At 32.1% G+C, this 17,285-nt stretch overlaps 2 protein-coding genes across 4 annotated transcripts; both read left to right on the top strand.

The window, feature by feature from the left end:
* The first annotated feature begins 3,943 nt into the window (after positions 1–3,943).
* LOC106764704 (14 kDa zinc-binding protein) lies at positions 3,944–7,000 on the top strand. The gene is made up of 5 exons (XM_014649051.2): positions 3,944–4,183; positions 4,694–4,751; positions 5,176–5,265; positions 6,454–6,571; positions 6,688–7,000. Exons 1-5 carry the CDS (start codon positions 4,050–4,052, stop codon positions 6,753–6,755), a joined length of 468 nt encoding a protein of 155 aa, XP_014504537.1. The 5' UTR covers positions 3,944–4,049; the 3' UTR covers positions 6,756–7,000.
* Positions 7,001–8,570: 1,570 nt separating this feature from the next.
* Positions 8,571–12,246, top strand: LOC106752400 (UBP1-associated protein 2A). 3 transcript variants are annotated; one of them, XR_001376110.2, is made up of 4 exons: positions 8,571–9,982; positions 10,956–11,047; positions 11,330–11,393; positions 11,945–12,246. XR_001376110.2 is itself a non-coding variant. In XM_014641017.2 (2 exons), the coding sequence occupies exon 1, from the start codon at positions 8,657–8,659 to the stop codon at positions 9,968–9,970; it is 1,314 nt and encodes a 437-aa protein (XP_014496503.1). In that variant the 5' UTR covers positions 8,571–8,656; the 3' UTR covers positions 9,971–9,982; positions 11,945–12,246. The 3 variants fall into 3 exon arrangements, 1 of the variants encoding a protein (XP_014496503.1); XR_001375865.2 differs by lacking the exon at positions 10,956–11,047; XM_014641017.2 differs by lacking the exons at positions 10,956–11,047; positions 11,330–11,393.
* The last annotated feature ends 5,039 nt before the right edge of the window (positions 12,247–17,285 follow it).

Genomic DNA, 17,285 nt, shown 5'->3' with positions numbered 1-17,285 from the left:
AAAAGACGCAACTTTTTCTTATGAAGAAACTAGCAAAGGAAGGAGGTGCTACTACGCTACCCCAAGACACGACAAAAACCGCACCAAAACACAACAATCACTTCATAGACGCCGGTTAATGCACAAACCGACGTCTATGATGTCCCAAAGATGTCGGTTAATGCAATGCTTGACGACTTTATAGATGTCCCAAGTTCTACAGACTAACATCTAAGGTAAGATTAGACGTCGGTTAGTGCATTGTCGGATGTCTTTGTAGACGTCGGGCTTGTAACTAAACAGACATCTATATCGACGTCGCCCCTGCAAAAAACCGATGTCCCATTAACGTCACCCGTATAAACGTCAGTTCTTGTGATGATGTTAAAAGCCAAAAATAACTGACGTCTAAAGCCCTTTCTGCACTAGTGTATATTAAAAAATTATAAATTAAAAAAAAATAAGATTATCAAATTGTTCATGTTAAAAGTAATATAAAATAATATTTAGATGAGTCATAATTATTTTAGAAATTTTTAATGAATAAAATTTTTAAAAAAAGTATTAATTTAAAATAAATCAAACAAAACTGATTCCAAAACAAAACTGAACATATTCCATTCTTTTTCAAAATCGGTTCCAAGTGTTCATTGATTTGGTTCCAAGTCTTGACAGATCTGGTTTCCAATGCTGACAGATCTAGTTCCAAGCATTTGTATGCATCCCATTCGAATTGCGTCCATGAACCATAACCCCTATAGGATTCTTCACCATGCATATGAATATGCACAACACACTTGTCACACTTATTTTCGAACTCACCTGGGTTTAAGCAATGTATGACACTTAGCTATTTCCACGACTTTGAGGAAACACATATAAAGCATAATCCTACATTAATCAAATAACACTAAGGTTGTGTTCTTTTGGGCGAAATGATTTAAAAGAGATGGAAAGGATGGGTTTGAAAGAATTTGAAGGTAAAGTTTGTGTTTTTTTTTAAGAGATTTGGAGGTGATGGTAGAGTGGATTTGTGAGTAAAATTTGTGAAAATTTGTGAAATATTTGATTAACGTGACATAATAAAAAAATTATAAATTATTAAAAAATAAGATTACCAAATTATCCTTTATGTTAAAAATAATATAAAATAATATTTAGATGAGTTATTATTATTTTTAATTTTTTTAATGAATAAAATTTTACAAAAACTGTTAATTAAAATAAATAAAACATAACTGATTCCAACACCTATGAATCATTTCCAAACAAAACTGATCATATTCTATTCTTCAAAATCGGTTCCAAGTGTTCACACATCTGGTTCCAAGTCTTGTAAATTTGGTTTCCAACGTTGACAAATCCAGTTCCAAGCATGTGTATGCATCTCGTTTGAGTTACGTCCATGAATTATAACCACCAAAGGATTCTTCACCATGAATATGAATATGCACAACACACTTGTTACACTCATTTTAGAACTCACCTAGGTTTGAAGAGTGTATGACACCCAACTATTTTCACAACTTTGAGGAAACACCATAACATGACGAGTATTGTATGACATCGAGTTATCTCCACAGCTAAGTTACCTCCATACCTGAGCTATCTAGACAACTGATCTATCTCCACACCTGAGCTATCTAGACAACTGATCTATCTCCACAATCGAGTTATCTCCAAAGTCAAACTATCTCCATAGTTGAACTATCCTCACAATAGAGATATCTCCATAGTCGAGCTATCACCATAACTGAGTTATCTCCACAGTTGAGCTATCTCCACAGTTTAGTTTTCTCCATAGTTTAACTATCTCCACACTTTAGTTATCTCCATAATCGAACTATCTCCATAATCAAACAATCTTAACAATTGAATATCTCCATATATAGTCGAGTTATCTCCATAGCTGAAAGTTTTCTCTATAGTCGAGCTCTTCATAGCTAAGCTATCTTCACATAAAAATAAAGCAAATAAGAATAAATGACTTTCACCACAAATTCAACAACTTCCTGCCCTCACACCACCAAAAGCAACAAAAATGACACACTTAAACGAGGTTAATTTTATAAAACACCTTTCACCCATAAATGTCCTCATATGAAATGGAATGGGATTAGAGCGTGATCTCTTATTCTGTGTTCACACTTAACTGCTAAAGATTCCAAACAAAAAAACTCATTACAAATCTATATCTCCTATTTTTATCTAAACAATAAATCCACACAAAAAAACACTATTTAAGTTTAGGGTTAAATATGTTTTTAGTCCCTATACTTTGGGGCAATTTTGGTTTTAGTCCCTCTTTCAAACTAATGTACAATTTAGTCCTTCAATTTTAGAAAACTCTGGTTTTAGTCTTTTTTACCACATTTTTTTAACTTTATTTGTTGTTTCAAGCACGTTTCATTATAGCATTTGGATTGTTTACACTGTTTGACACATATTTGCTTCAATGTTAACTGAGAAACGCGTTTGAAACAACAAATAAAGTTAAAAAAATTTGGTAAAAAGGACTAAAACGAGAGTTTTCTAAAGTTGAAGGACTAAATTGTACCTTAGTTTGAAAGATGGACTAAAACCAAAATCGCCCAAAAGTGTAGGGACTAAAAACATATTTAACCCTTAAGTTTAAATGTAGAATCATATTAACATTATTAAAAAATGACAAATTCTTTAATTTTACAATGGTTTTAAATAATGAACTCTAAAATAAGATAGTAAAGTAAATATTGTTATTTACGCTTGTGATTTTTTTTAATCTAATATTTATTGATTTGTAAAAGTGAGATAAAATTTAAGGATCAATTAAGATAAATTTAAAATTTAACAATATGTTTACGAAACAGGTTTGTCTTTAAAATTATTTACAAAATTGTAATTTTTTTGTGCATTTTTTATTTTTAGAAATAAGGGTTAAATATGTTTTTAGTCCCTATACTTTGGAGTGATTTTGGTTTTAGTCCCTCTTTCAAACTATGGTACAATTTAGTCCTTCAACTTTAGAAAACTTTGGTTTTAGTCCTTTTTACCAAATTTTTTTAATTTTATTTTTTGTTTCAAGCACGTTTCATTATAGCATTTGGATTGTTTACACTGTTTGACACATTTTTGCTTCAATGTTAACTGAGAAACGCGTTTGAAACAGTAAATAAAGTTAAAAAAAATTGGTAAAAAGGACTAAAATCAAAGTTTTCTAAAGTTGAAGGACTAAATTGTACCATAATTTGAAAGAGGGACTAAAACCAAAATGACCCCAAAGTATGGGGACTAAAAACATATTTAACCCTAGAAATAATATTAAGCTTTTCAGAAACAATAATATTATATTCTTTTAAATTTTAAAAAATTGAAAAATATAATTTTTTTGTGAGTTAAATAAAATTAAAAAATTGTTAAAATTTTTCAAAAATTCATAAACGTCTTTTATTTTCTTTTGAATCGATTAAAGTTGAAAGTTAATTTTAATTTAGTGCTAAATAAAAAATAACCATCTTTCTTAGTTCCAATGTAATACATCTATTCTAAATACGTTGGAAAATATTAATATCTACGTCCACACATTAAAAAAAAATACTAAAACTAAACATTAAAAATATATGGTATAAATAAATTGCGTATTTGAATCTACGTACACTGCACTTCTAATCTTATTATCTATATATTTTAGTTAAGTTTTTAGTTCAATAAATATAGCACCGTTATAAGATATTTTGTAATCTATTAAAAGTAATATTTGATATAATTTTTAAAATAATCATTGAAGGTAAAATTAATTATTATATAATTAGACAAATTATTTTTAATCAAATATAATAAAGATAAGCATAATCCTGATTACTGCTTCTAGTACAATGATAAACTTAATTAATTATGCATTTTTTTTTCAAAGCTAAAGTCAAACACAAATTACAACCATGTCATAAAAGACCACAAACATTAAAGCCTTCCATACAAAGTACTAAGAATTAGACCGGTTTGGATTTTCTCTTCGGCACCAAAAAAAGAACCCTTTTTGGATTCAGCCCAAAACTCATTGGATTTGGGGTTTCCCCACCATTGTTCCATGCATGAGTGGCAAAGATAACAATAAAAGGGACAGAATCAGTGTCTTGTCTTCTCATTTCTCTAGTTCCAGACCCATGGCTTCCGAGAAGGAAGCTGCTCTTGCTGCCACTCCCTCTGATGCTGATGCTCCAACCATGTATGGTTTAAAGTTTCCATCTTTACTACTCCACACCTTCTCTCCTTACTTCGTTTTTGTCCTCAAAAGTATTTCAATTCTCCATCTTTCGTGGGTATCTCTTTGTTTCATGTAATTCATTCCCATCTATCTGTTTGATGTTTTGAGTTTGCACAAACCCTAAAAGGGTTGCGTTTTTATGTTCTCAACAATTTGTTTTGGGAACAAAGGTATTATGTATGTCCTTATTGGTGCTGCTTTGAAGTGAAGATGTATGCTTGATTGAGGGGATAGCCCATTTCCATTTGAATCTGGTTGTTTCCTTAGTTTTGCTGGTTTGCGTTTGATGAAATTTGTTCCGTGTTTTTATATGGGTATGGTGGATTTGGTGCAGTCACCTATGTTTATTTGCAAGAGCCAGAGGGTTCTACCTCTTAGTGCTGGAAGTTGGAAAAGGATCTGACAAGTCATCTCAGTTTCTTGAGAATTTTATGAATACCTATCATTAATTTTGTATTATTTGGTGCGCAGATTTGACAAGATCATCAATAAGGAGATTCCTTCTACTGTGGTTTATGAGGATGATAAGGTAATGTAATGATGTCTGATGAGTTTTGTTCTATGCTAATATGTTTCTTAATGAGCGTACGAGAAGAAAATCTTAAACATCCAGTTCATGGTGAAAACAGTACAATCTACATTTATGTTGAACATTTAAGCTTCACTGTTTTTGTTTTTTAACTTTTTCATTTTCAATTTCTTTGCCGTTTAGTGCCAAGATATATTGTTCGTGAACACATAAAACTGGTTGTTGGACATTTTGATTATGTTAGGTCTGCCACATTAAGTAGTACTTGCGAAAATAGACTTCCAGATTTTTTCTAATTTCTTCTTTTATGACATTTCAAATATATTTCATTTTTCTAATCTATATTTTAGCCTCTCTCAGTTAGGTATCAGTTAAGGTTTACAATAACTATTAATGGTCCTATTATTTTCCCCCTTTCTGACAGGTGCTTGCCTTCAGGGACATAACTCCTCAAGCTCCTACACATATTCTTATCATTCCTAAAGTGAAAGATGGGTTAAGTGGTCTATCCAAGGTACTTATTAGTGACACTTTCAGTGTACATAGCTTTCTATATTTACATATATTTAAGAAAGAACATAACTATTTTCCTATTTATATTCACTTTAGAAAGTAACAATGTAACTTAGCCCGTTATTTACTAGTATTTGAAAGCAAGTGATGAATAATATATATTCCTTCAGAATGCTTAGCTTGTATTACCCTGTGGTAAAAAAGATACTGTTTTCAACTATAAAGTGGTAGTGTTGGCAACTACATGTATTTGATTTGAACCTTTCGATGTGGAACTATGGATATATCAAAACTTAGCTAACAACTAATTATAGTTATGGCTACTTTTGTAATCATTCTTTCAGAATGCTGATGCTGATACTAAATCTGTGTGTGGCTGATGCCGCATCTATAGGTAGATAAAGTTTAGTGTGTTTCTACTTTTAGTTGCTTTGCTCTGAAGCAGGTTCATGGTGGTTAGCTCCTACCAAATTGTCGTAAATTAATCCTGTTTGGATTAATATTTTATTATGAGAATATGACAATTTGCATGCTACCTAATCCTATTTGTTTGGTCATCACTTTTTCTAAATGGTGGCTTATGTTTGCAAATACTGTGCATGAAGGTTAGCTAAAATGGTTTGATTACCTGAAACAATTGATGGAAGAAATCTAGATTGGAAGATAGTTTGATTAAATACGGTAGAGGGAAACCTAGAAGGATGGTTGGAAGATAGTAGATTGGAGTCATGGAAAGAAGTTTTTTTTCTATTCTTTTTTTTTTTGGGAAAGAAGAAATTGTGCAAACAGTTTTTGATTTATTTACATCCATGGAAATCGGAGATAATGAAATCTCTTTGAATAATTTATCACAAATCACATTCAGGCATAACTCGTCAGTTAACACACTAATTTTCTTGAACCTATTTACCACTTTTGTAGTGTCTCCACTTCCTGCAAAGTTGAGATATTAGTTTGAAATCATGTACTGTGGTGTTAAGATTCTTTACACTCTTGCAAATATATCTCCTGACGAGCAAAAGAAAAAGAACTATATACTGCACATTTGCAATGCTACATTCATAGTTCTCTTTCTCACCAACACTTGGAGAAACTTCAACTTTTTTTCTTCTTTCTGAGTAATCAAACTTAGTGACTGAAACTTTGGTATCAGCTATGCTTGTTCATGTTCTTGTTGAATTTTCTGCAGGCAGAGGAAAGACACTTTGATATTCTTGGCCGTCTTCTTTACACTGCCAAGTTGATTGCAAAGCAGGAAGGTCTGGATGACGGCTTCAGGATTGTGATCAACGACGGGCCAAAGGGATGTAAGTTTTGTTCTCCAGGCCAAATCCTGAGCTTTGATAAATCATCTTTCATTGAGTTTTTGATTCTAAAAGTGATTCTTCTATGGTATATTGAGTTGTGCATTTACTTTTGACAGGCCAATCAGTTTACCACATTCATGTGCACCTCCTTGGAGGGAGACAGATGAACTGGCCTGCAGGCTAAAGTGTTGGAAAGGATTAGAGATGAGAATAGTAATAATGTGGTTGTGCTGTCTTTCGGTAATGGTTTTAAGACAACTAATAAATTGCAACATGTGCTGTACTTGAAGTGACAAGTGATTAAGGTTGCCAGTGTTTCATGCATTTAAACTCTTGTGGTAAATGCAGGTTAGTTTCCAAAGTTTCATGCATTTAAACTCTTGTGACAACTAATAATTTAATTAGTGTTTATTAGATATAATTTCTTCATATTTTAAGCTTTACACTATTTGTATGATGAATTGTTTCAAATTATCAATAAATCTCTTACTATAAAATCCAATTCAAGTTGTAAATGAAATACTCATCCTCGACTTTAATAATGTCAATGATGATGTGTGAGAAAGAAAAGTCAAACTCTTCAATTATGTTTTTAATTCATTTTGTCTACTTTAACTTTGTAGTGGATGAATTTCAATTGCTATTATGTAAATATTTAGATAATTTTACATTTATGTGTTTTTGTCATTAAATATTATTTTATAGATTTTAAAAATAAGTTTTTCAAATACTATTAATTAAATTTATAATTTTACGAATTTCCTAAATATTTTTTTTAAATATTTTAAAATACTCTACATTTAACTTTTTTATCATAAAATATTATTTCTTAAATTTGTTTTCCATAAATCATTATTTGAAATCTTTTAGTTTTCTTTATGATACATAATTTTAATTGTAATACACTTTTAATTTTTTTAATAGTTCATTTCTACTTAAAACTAAATTTTACATTTATTAACAGTAACAAATGTTTAAATTAATAATGATACTTAACTACAAACTCTTTCAATTGGTACTAATTGAATTATAAAATAATTATTTGTAATATAAAAATAATAAAACTATTAATTCTCTTTAATAATTTAATTTATTAAATTTTAATTAATATTAATATTTTATATTAAAATTAATTATCAATATTAATTTTATTATTTATACTAATAAAAACATATACAGCTACTCATTCGTATACACACACAGACATATATATATATATATATATATATATATATATATATATATATATATAATGATCAGAACAAGTAAAAAATTAAAATTTATTATAATTATAGAAAAAACATCATTAGATTCAAAATAATATGTTTTAAAAAATAGTTATGAAATAGATAATGTTTATAACTTTATAATAACTATTTTTTATTATAAATAATTACTTGAGTTTAAAAAACAATTAAAAAAATACAAAGGTAAAAATAATAAATTGAGATATATTAATGACAGTAAAATCAATAATAAATTATTTCCGCTACAAAATCGATATATATTGTTATTAAGAGATGTTAACAAAATGTTAAAATAATTACTAACTATTATTCATAATAATTATAGATTACAACATTGTTAATAATACTAAAACATTTAATTAAATTTTAATATCATTAATTATAATCTTTAATATTTTAGATATTTTAGTTAAATTTATATTAACATAAATTTTTAATTTTTTTATTAATACTTATATTTTTGTTTTAATATTACTCATAAATATAAAAAATCAATTATGATGTTTGAAAGCTTTATAGGTTATTTTTTAAAATTATTGAAAATACACTTTATATCTTAATTATAAATATGGTTTCTGTTAATTGTGTTAAATAGATTAATTATTAATAATTACTTTTAATAAAATAAATTAAAAATAATGTAAACATTGTTTTGAATGTGAAAAAGGTATGGAAGGAAATCGTAGCCCGAGAATCTACAAGAGGAATTATCTTTATTAGATTTATTGAAAAAGTAAAAGCATAAAAACAAAAGACCGAAAATTCATAATTTGGAATATCATCAAACCCTAACCTGAAGTTCCAGCAGCAGTTGGGATAAGCTAATTAGACAAAGACAATGGCGAGGAAGCGAAAACAGCCACCTCGTCCCGCCAAATCGGCAGAGCGCGCTTTCAAACAGCCCCAGTTGAATCTAGAATCAGAGTATAAAGAAGATGAACAATACGAAGAAGAAGAAGAAGAAAGCCGAGAAATTGAAGAAGAATTAGCACCAAGCAATGAAACCTCGAAGCCCCCCTCCACTTCTTCATCCTCTCCTAGCGACGACGAGGAGCCAATCCAGAACCTTCTAGAATCCCTCGGCAAGAATGAGATCGCCAAATTTCTCATCGAGGCCGCCTCCAAGCACCGCGACGTGGCGGACCGGATACGCCGCACCGCCGACGCCGACCCCGCGCACCGCAAGATCTTCGTACACGGCCTCGGCTGGGACACTACCGCCGATACCCTCACTTCCGCGTTCTCCCCCTACGGCGACATCGAGGACTGCAAGGCGGTCGTGGACAAGGCCACTGGCAAGTCCAAGGGGTACGGCTTCGTACTCTTCAAGACCCGTCGCGCTGCGCGCAATGCCCTCCGCGAGCCGCAGAAAAGGATCGGCAACCGCATTGCCGCATGCCAGCTGGCTTCCGTGGGCCCAGTCCAGTCCTCGCCGGCAACGATTTCGACGGCGCCGGGGGCTTCGGATTTCTCGCTGAGGAAGATCTACGTGAGCAATGTGAGTGCGGAATTGGACCCGCAGAGGCTTCTGTCTTTTTTTGCGCAGTTTGGGGAGATTGAGGAAGGACCTTTAGGGCTTGATAAGGTAACTGGGAAACCGAAAGGGTTCTGTTTATTTGTTTATAAGGGTGTGGAGGGTGCAAAGCGGGCGTTGGAAGTGCCGCACAAGAAGTTTGAGGGGCATATTTTGCACTGCCAGAAGGCAATTGATGGTCAGAAGCAACAGCGAGTGGGGGTGGTGCAGGGTAGTTCTCAGAATGGTGGGTATGTTGGTATGGGGGCAGTGCCAATGCCGGGGCACTTGATGGCTCCGGCGGGGCCAGCGGTAGGAGGAGGCGTTGCAGGGACGGCGGTGCAACCGGTTAATCCGGCAGTTGGGCAGGCACTGACGGCATTGCTGGCATCTCGGAGTGCCGGGTTGCAATTGAGTGGGTTCTTGGGTATTGGGTCACCGGGGACGAACACTGGCGGTTATGTCGGACAAGGCAGTGTGAATCCCGGGGCTGTTGCTGTTGGTGGGTATGGGAATCAAGTAGCGTTGCCAAGTTCATATGCAAGCCAGCAGCAGGTGGGGATAGGTGGATCTGGAAGAGTGCAGCAGCCTCATGGTGTGGGACAGTATGGTGGCGTTGTGCCTTACATGGGTCACTAGGTGTGCTTTCAGGTATTCTTTGATCATAAATTATCGCCATAATCATTATGAGAACCGCACTCAGGTTTAACGAAAATTTTATATTCACTTGCCACCTCCCATTTCAGTCCTATACATCCCCCTCAATTTTTGTAAATGCTTATATAGCAAGCGGTCTGGTGTTCCTGTTGCTAATAATACTGTGTATTCCAGCCATTAATATAAATCTCTCCTTTCTTATGCATTTATAGATTGAGGAAGGTCAAAATGATGTCAACGAGAAGGAATTAGATCATTGTTGTTATTTTATTACTATACTATTATCATTTATGCTTGTTTTTGTTGTTGTTGTTCATCTTCTTCTTCTTCTTCTTATTATTATTATTATTATTATGCATTTGCTTGGTTACTTTACTATTATGCTGATTAACAAAAGGAAATAGATAAGGAAGATTTGTGAAGTAGGTGTGAGTATGTTAATTTTATTGACTAACGCATAGGGTACTAGCTCTGTTTCGGATATGATGCATTCATATTCTTTTCCTGATTTTTTTTTTTTTTTTGCATTGGTTTGTTTTTTCTATCCATAGCACTGTTTATCTAGCTTTCACAAAGTTGTTGTAAAGGATTTTGGTCTGTAATTTTCTGCTCTCATCTTGGAGATTTTAGTGACTATTTTGTGGGTGCCATTTGTTAAATTGGGCATGTTGGCTGTATTACATGAAACTATTTTTCTCTTCCTGCATTTGAAATAAATTCTCTTGCATTTTGATTTCTTGTGGTTTAACTGTTCAAGTTTGGATAATATGATGCAAAGTATGATGGTGATAATATGGTAAATGTACATTAATTGCACAGGATGCTGGAATGTGGATTCAAATTTTATAATTTAAAATTTAATTTGTTAATGCTTGCTGAGGACCATTGTTTGAGTTGATACTTTTCTTATAACTTATGATGTGTTTAGATTTTAAGTTTGAAGACTAGTCTGACTTTCTTTGTGTAGGTTTTCTGATTCTGTGCATTGTAAGGAAGGTCAAAATAAATCTCAGACAACTAGGATTGAAAGTCTCATGTGTTTGAATCATTAGGGTTGAGGTGACACCGGCATAAAATAAATCTTATCCTTCTCAAATTCTCAATTCCTTCTTTGATCATTTCTCATCTTTTATCCTCTCCATTGTTGAGTTATTGGGTTTGGTTTACTATTGCATAGAAAAGCATGACAATTTTAGGCACACAAACCAGATTTATGTTATAGTTGCATGAAGCACAATGGACAAAAGTGGGAGAAATTCTAGGAATGACCTAGTTCCTGTTGTGGTTGTACGGACCTAAGGCCTTTGGGGAAGCTGATGCACATGTGTCACACCTTTGCAGGAAAATCTCACTTTTTAGTTGTACGGATGGACTTCCACCACCTCATTGAGCACAACAAATGGAGGTGTGAAATTGGAAAATTAGATAAACATAATTTGTTTAATGAAAAAGAAGGAACTAAAGGGTTGCAACTAAATACACTCGATTTAATTATTCAATTGTTCAATTTACATTCGTTTGAAATGAAGTGTTGCTGACACATTGTATAGCTTATATTTGGCTAATCCATTTCAGTTTTTTGCAATAGATGTTTCTCACACTCATCATAACATATGATTTTGTTTTGTAAGACTTGTAATGATCGTTTTCTACCTAAAATTTAGTATATTGAGCATTATCGCCTGTATGATGTATTTCAAGATATTTTCGTTGTGTTTATAAATCTTAAGATTCAGTATGATACAATTTATAATTCACTATTTAAAATTATCTTGAAATTCACAATTTGTCTTGCATTTACAGACTTTTTGGTCAAATGTCAAATCATTTTGTAGCTTGATCTTTAACTTTTTTATAACTCCAATCAATTTTGCGAAAAAAATTAATTTGTAGGGGTGACCTTTCATTTTTTTCCCACTGAAATTATTTTTCATGCTTTTTTATTCATTTTTGCAGATTCTACTTAAGCATCAATCTTTTATTACTCGCCTGGTGATTCTTCTGAAGTTTAGGGAGCTGATGCAAATGCAATTGGCGTCCTTATAATGAAATATTACTTCAAAGATCAGAATATTTTAATTACCAAATGAAGTTCTGTTTTCACAGCGTACTTATTTTTATATTTACTTCCATTATAAAATATTGTAGTATTTCACTTTTAGTTCAAAATTTCCTTGAAGAACTGTTTTACTACAATGAGTTTTACTTTATATCTGTATTATGAGAAATCCATGTTAAAGCCAATTATGTTTTTGAAATTTATGTTTGTCTGAAGCATTGAGTTTCTACTTGGTATTCAATATTTTGGTATTCAATATTTTCTTCGTAGTGTCTTATATGGTTCTTTGATAGTGTATTTCTTTTTTATATATATTTTTTATTTTTAATTTTCAAGTATACTCTATTTTGGTTATTTTTTCACCCAGTATTATTGAAATGAAATTTGCGTAATGTGCTAAGTATTTTGGTTAATTATACCTTGAAAAAATTGCTTAGAAGCCAACAAATAATTGACTTACTGACTTTCGTTAAAAAGTAGGGGTACAAAACGAAATTTTCCCTGGATATATGTGAGATTAGGTTTTCTGCACTGTAAGAATCTGATCCTTAAATGACAAGATAATTTCCCTCTTAATCTCCCCACTTTAGTCATAGGCAATATGCCTAATTTTTTACCATATCAGTTCACCTACTTGACATAGTTAACAAACGTCTAATGGGGGTATCTATACTCTTCTCCAAAGCCAAAAGTTTCACATTGTTCTCAAGGCAATCTGTGGTTGGTGAAATGAAGTTCCATCTATTTTCAATCAATTGAAGCATGATATTCAAGCCAATTACACCAGTCAGCTAGAAAAATAGCTACCATTTCTTGCAATGCCCCATGGTTAGAATCTTGATTCTAACACAAATGTTGTAGTGTCTTTCCCTGTGGCTTCTCTATTGCTCTCCTTTTTGGGCTCATTTGGTTGTAAGGATATGATATGATAAGGATATCATATGCTGCTCTAGTTAGTTGTTGCAACAATAGCATATGATTTTCTTATCTTGTTGGTGCAATGTGTTAGAATAATTACATCTATATATCATCCTTAAGCCTAGTTAAGGTGTACTATGTTAGACAATCTATTAGCTATACAAATAGGTTTACCTAGTTCTGTATCTAGGTGTCTAGTACAATACCTTAGTCTTGAATAAGCTTTTCATTATAGATACAGGATTAAGAGAGGGGTCTCTTTGCCGGCCACCACAGTTTTTGCCGTGACCATTGTATATGGAGTGCCTCTAAGAGCGTCGACCAACCCTGCCAATGTCAGAAGCTAATTCTCATCCATGCACTGCCATGCGCTCAACCTAAGTCTGCCTTTGCCAAGCGTGTGATGTTCACACCCTGCCTTCCACTTGCTGGAACTCTGTCGCATTGTTGTCGCTAGTCTTGCCAGACCTTACTGTCTCTGCTTTGGCCTTCAAAGCTTTGTTCCAACGTGGTTTGAAGTCACCCGCGTGGAAGTCACCCTAGGGCTTTCATTTTCCCTTGCTGTTTTTGCGACTTCTCGTTGGTTCCTTGTTGTTTTCGTCTCCTTAGTGATAGGTTCCTTATTTCAAACAATAAACCCCTCCCACTGAAGAGTAGATTCTTCTTCATAGCGTTCTTCACGAGGAGGGAGGTTGTGCCCATGATCAACACTTCTAGGTCACTTGTTGCTACTTACTGCCTATCTGATATCCAACAAGTATGCTGGTTGAACCCGAAGAGGTTTGCTGACAATCTTCTTTAGGAATGATACATGAAAACTGGGAGAGTTGGTAAAAGCCAGCAAGCTTACATGTCACCTGACCTATTCTTTCTAGAACTTGAAGAGGGCCATGGAAACGTAACTGAGCTTTTGGTTGGGTTTTTGCACTAGAGAGTGCATCTTATAGGGCAGCAATTTGCTAATTCGAGTTTTGGCACTCTGCATAATGAATTTCGAAAATCTTCCTCTGCATTATCTATCTATACTACTACAGTTGCAATTTAACTCCTTATTGGCCCATGTAACTGTGTGACTAACTGACTTGTGAGTCAGTTGGGTCTGTTATCTTCCTATTTCTTCTAGAATCCACTTTGGTAGCAAGCTCCTTATTCTTACTATCAAGCAAACAAGAGGTTATTTGTTTGTGCTCTCTTCCGTACAGTTTTACCATAGCCATGGTAATTTAAAATCACCTTTTGATAATATCAAAGTCATGTTGGGGTCTTTGCCAGCCACTGGAGAGATTGTCTTCTTTGCTTAAATTACCTGATTTTGCGTTTGATGCTGTTGGTGTGCTGGATTTAGTTGGTCTTGTACTCTCTTTTTGTTTCAGACTCTGTTGTTCTCCCTAGACACCTGTTAGTTGCCTGTGCTGAAGCAAATTCTGGTTGTGTAAATGGATGTATAAGACCTTTGGCTGTCGTATTCTAATTGGGTCATATTTCTTGTCGAAGCAGTTTAGGATTAAAAATTTCTGAAGACGATATAAGGCTAGAAGAAGAGCATTGTACAGTGCTTTCATCATTGTTGACTAAATTGGACTTTTTCTTGTTCCCCATTCCTCCCCCCTCCCAAAAGGACCCATTAGTCAACTGATTGTGAAACCACCTATATCTGTGTATATTGATAGAAGGGGCATACATTCGTCATTTTAAAATTTGCTTCAGTTGGCTGTGAAATGTTCGCAGATGCATTATTGATTTATTGAATTTCTTTCTGAATGTATTGCATTCTTCCAGCTTGCATAGATTTGCATGTTGTCTGTGGTACAAGTTTAAACATGTATGTTTTTTCATACAAATTCTTTATCTGAAGTAGAAGACAAAGGTGGTCAGTATTTGTGATAACGGACTGGGTTTATAATTGTCCTCAAATATAGAACGTTAAGTTGTATTTTATGATGTATAATATAATTATGTATTTACATATAGTAGTTTAAAAAAGTGAGTGCATCGGCAATTTGTGCTTGACAGCCTATTTACTAGAGAATTTTTCTGTTTAAAATTGTTATCTGGCATAGAAGTTTAGAGAAAAATTATATTTTGAAATTGACTTAAAAATAGACGTATTGCGTTGTATGGTAGAGGCATAGAAAATACACCATCCACGTAAGTACTGTTACTTTGATTCTCTGTCTGTGTGTAGAACTTGTGATTCCATTGCATTATAGATACCGATACGTTGAAGTGATAGATTCTTATCAGTTGGATTTTGGAGTATTTCTTTCCTTTGATTGAACTCTTTTGTGGGTCATTTTTCTGTTGTGTTCATCTTTTGATGCTGCCATATTTTGTCAATTAGTTATATTTTTGATGTAGCTATGCTTGATATGTCATTCAGAAAGCTGGTATTTAACAAAATTACCTACGCCCTTGTTGCTTTTGAATCTTATTTTTGTGTAAATTGCTTTGATCCTCCCTTTCTATTTTGTGCCTTCATAAACTACACCCTCCATTCTTTTTATAGGCATGCAAGTCTCTTTAAGTTTGATATTTTCAATTGAATTTCTATTAAATGTTTTTAGTATGTTAAGTATTCAAAATTTATATTTATATATTTTTCAATTAAGTCTGTAGTTCGTGTTAATTGGGCCCTATGCTTTTATCATGTCTATTAAAAAAGTGAGATTTTATAATTAATATAAAATGATATTATGGTTAATATAAAATAATTAGTGATTTTTATTCTTGTTGAATAATAAGTGATTGTTATCATCATTTACATTAATAGTGGTGGTGATGAAGGTCCTCAATGATGTAGGTAATAATGTGAAACTTATGAGAAACATAATGACTTCGTTATTTAATATATTTTCAATAAAAATGATAAAAGTCATTTATTACTTTATATCAGTTTTTATTAATGAAAATTTTTATATTTTTTCAACATGGAGAAACAAATAAAATGATGAAACGAAATAGGTTAGTTGGAGTAGGAGAGTTTTTGTGTTAAGAGAAAAATAGGAAAGTTTAGTGCAGAGGTTATTTAATATTATTTTCTTGTTGAATGAACCATTTTTACTTCTGTGATGTTGTAATTTGCATATACCTCAGCTTAGTTTCTCTATTCCTTTTGAATGATCTTAGCAAAATAAGATTGGAACAGAATTTTTTTAAGGGTTTTTCTTACTGCATCCTTTTTTTCTGCACTCCCATAAAAAACATTTAATTCCTAAACTACCTTTCATTAAAATTATAATAAAATCTTTGTACCTTCTATTTTTTAATATTTTTTAAATTAAATGTTTCGAAAGATATTTCTATACTTAGAAAATACTTTTTGGAGTATTCAATCTAAAGACTATAAAAAATGCATTCTGAATTAGGAGATCCAGAAGTGTTTTTTTGAACAATTAATTTAAATTTGTTTTATATTCTTGATTAGGTGTTTTGAAAGGTATTTTCTGATTTGTAAATATTTTTTAAAATACTGGAAAAATATTTTTATATTTTAGATTGAGTATTGCGAAAAATATTTTCTTATTCTGGAATTATCCTCTAAAATATCTAATCTGAAATGTATAAAAAAACATATATTCAGGAATGGTAAATTTGAATGCATTTACCTTCTATGCATTGTCCCTTGATTTGTTCTGTTGGTGGCCTTGCATTATTTATAGGTTGGCTTGCCATTCTATGTTCACACAAGAAAGAAAGTTACCATCAAATTAGCTTGGAAGGAATAGTTTGCCAGTGAAGAAAAATTCTATGAATATGATTTGTCACTGTTTATACTTAAATTATCATCAAGAAATTAGTGGAAAGGTAAAGTATAAAGTTAATATATATAGTTTTATGCCCAAGAAATTAGTGATAAATTTTAAAACAGAAAAATTGAATTAACTGCAAGTTTGAAAAGTTAACTCCTTAACCATATTGACAAAGTCCTTCTTAAGAATGCCATTCTTGAATCTTTTTGATGAAATTTTAAGCAATGTGTTGAATGCAATATAACATAATTTTAATTTTAAAATATTTTTAATTAAAAAGTCGTATTATTTGACACGATTTCTTTATAATTAAGTTATGTCATTTTATGATATATATTCAAATATGGTAATTTTGACAATTTAGAGAAAAAAAAATTACACCGAAGGTGTTTCTAGTTTATGAATAAATTATTATTGTAATTAAAGTATTACAAATATAATAAAAGCTATTAAATGAAATTTTTATTATGACTTTTATATATAAATCTTACTTGGATGGAAAATATATATTTAATATATATATATTACATACTGATAATAAATTAGCGTAATCTCCTAAATTTTATGGTTT

This window comes from Vigna radiata, chromosome 1 (genome assembly GCF_000741045.1).
Source record: "Vigna radiata var. radiata cultivar VC1973A chromosome 1, Vradiata_ver6, whole genome shotgun sequence".
Classification (NCBI taxonomy): Eukaryota; Viridiplantae; Streptophyta; class Magnoliopsida; order Fabales; family Fabaceae; genus Vigna; species Vigna radiata.
Note: the sequence above shows the minus strand (reverse complement) of the source record. Positions and strands in the feature narration are given on the sequence as shown.

Excerpts from the sequence above, each read along its gene's own strand:
- LOC106764704 (XM_014649051.2), top strand. The coding sequence starts at position 4,050 with ATGAGTGGCAAAGATAACAATAAAAGGGACAGAATCAGTGTCTTGTCT. Across the intron at positions 4,752-5,175 it reads TGGTTTATGAGGATGATAAG|GTGCTTGCCTTCAGGGACAT; the intron begins GTAATGTAATGA and ends CCTTTCTGACAG. Across the intron at positions 6,572-6,687 it reads CAACGACGGGCCAAAGGGAT|GCCAATCAGTTTACCACATT; the intron begins GTAAGTTTTGTT and ends TACTTTTGACAG.
- LOC106752400 (XM_014641017.2), top strand. The coding sequence starts at position 8,657 with ATGGCGAGGAAGCGAAAACAGCCACCTCGTCCCGCCAAATCGGCAGAG.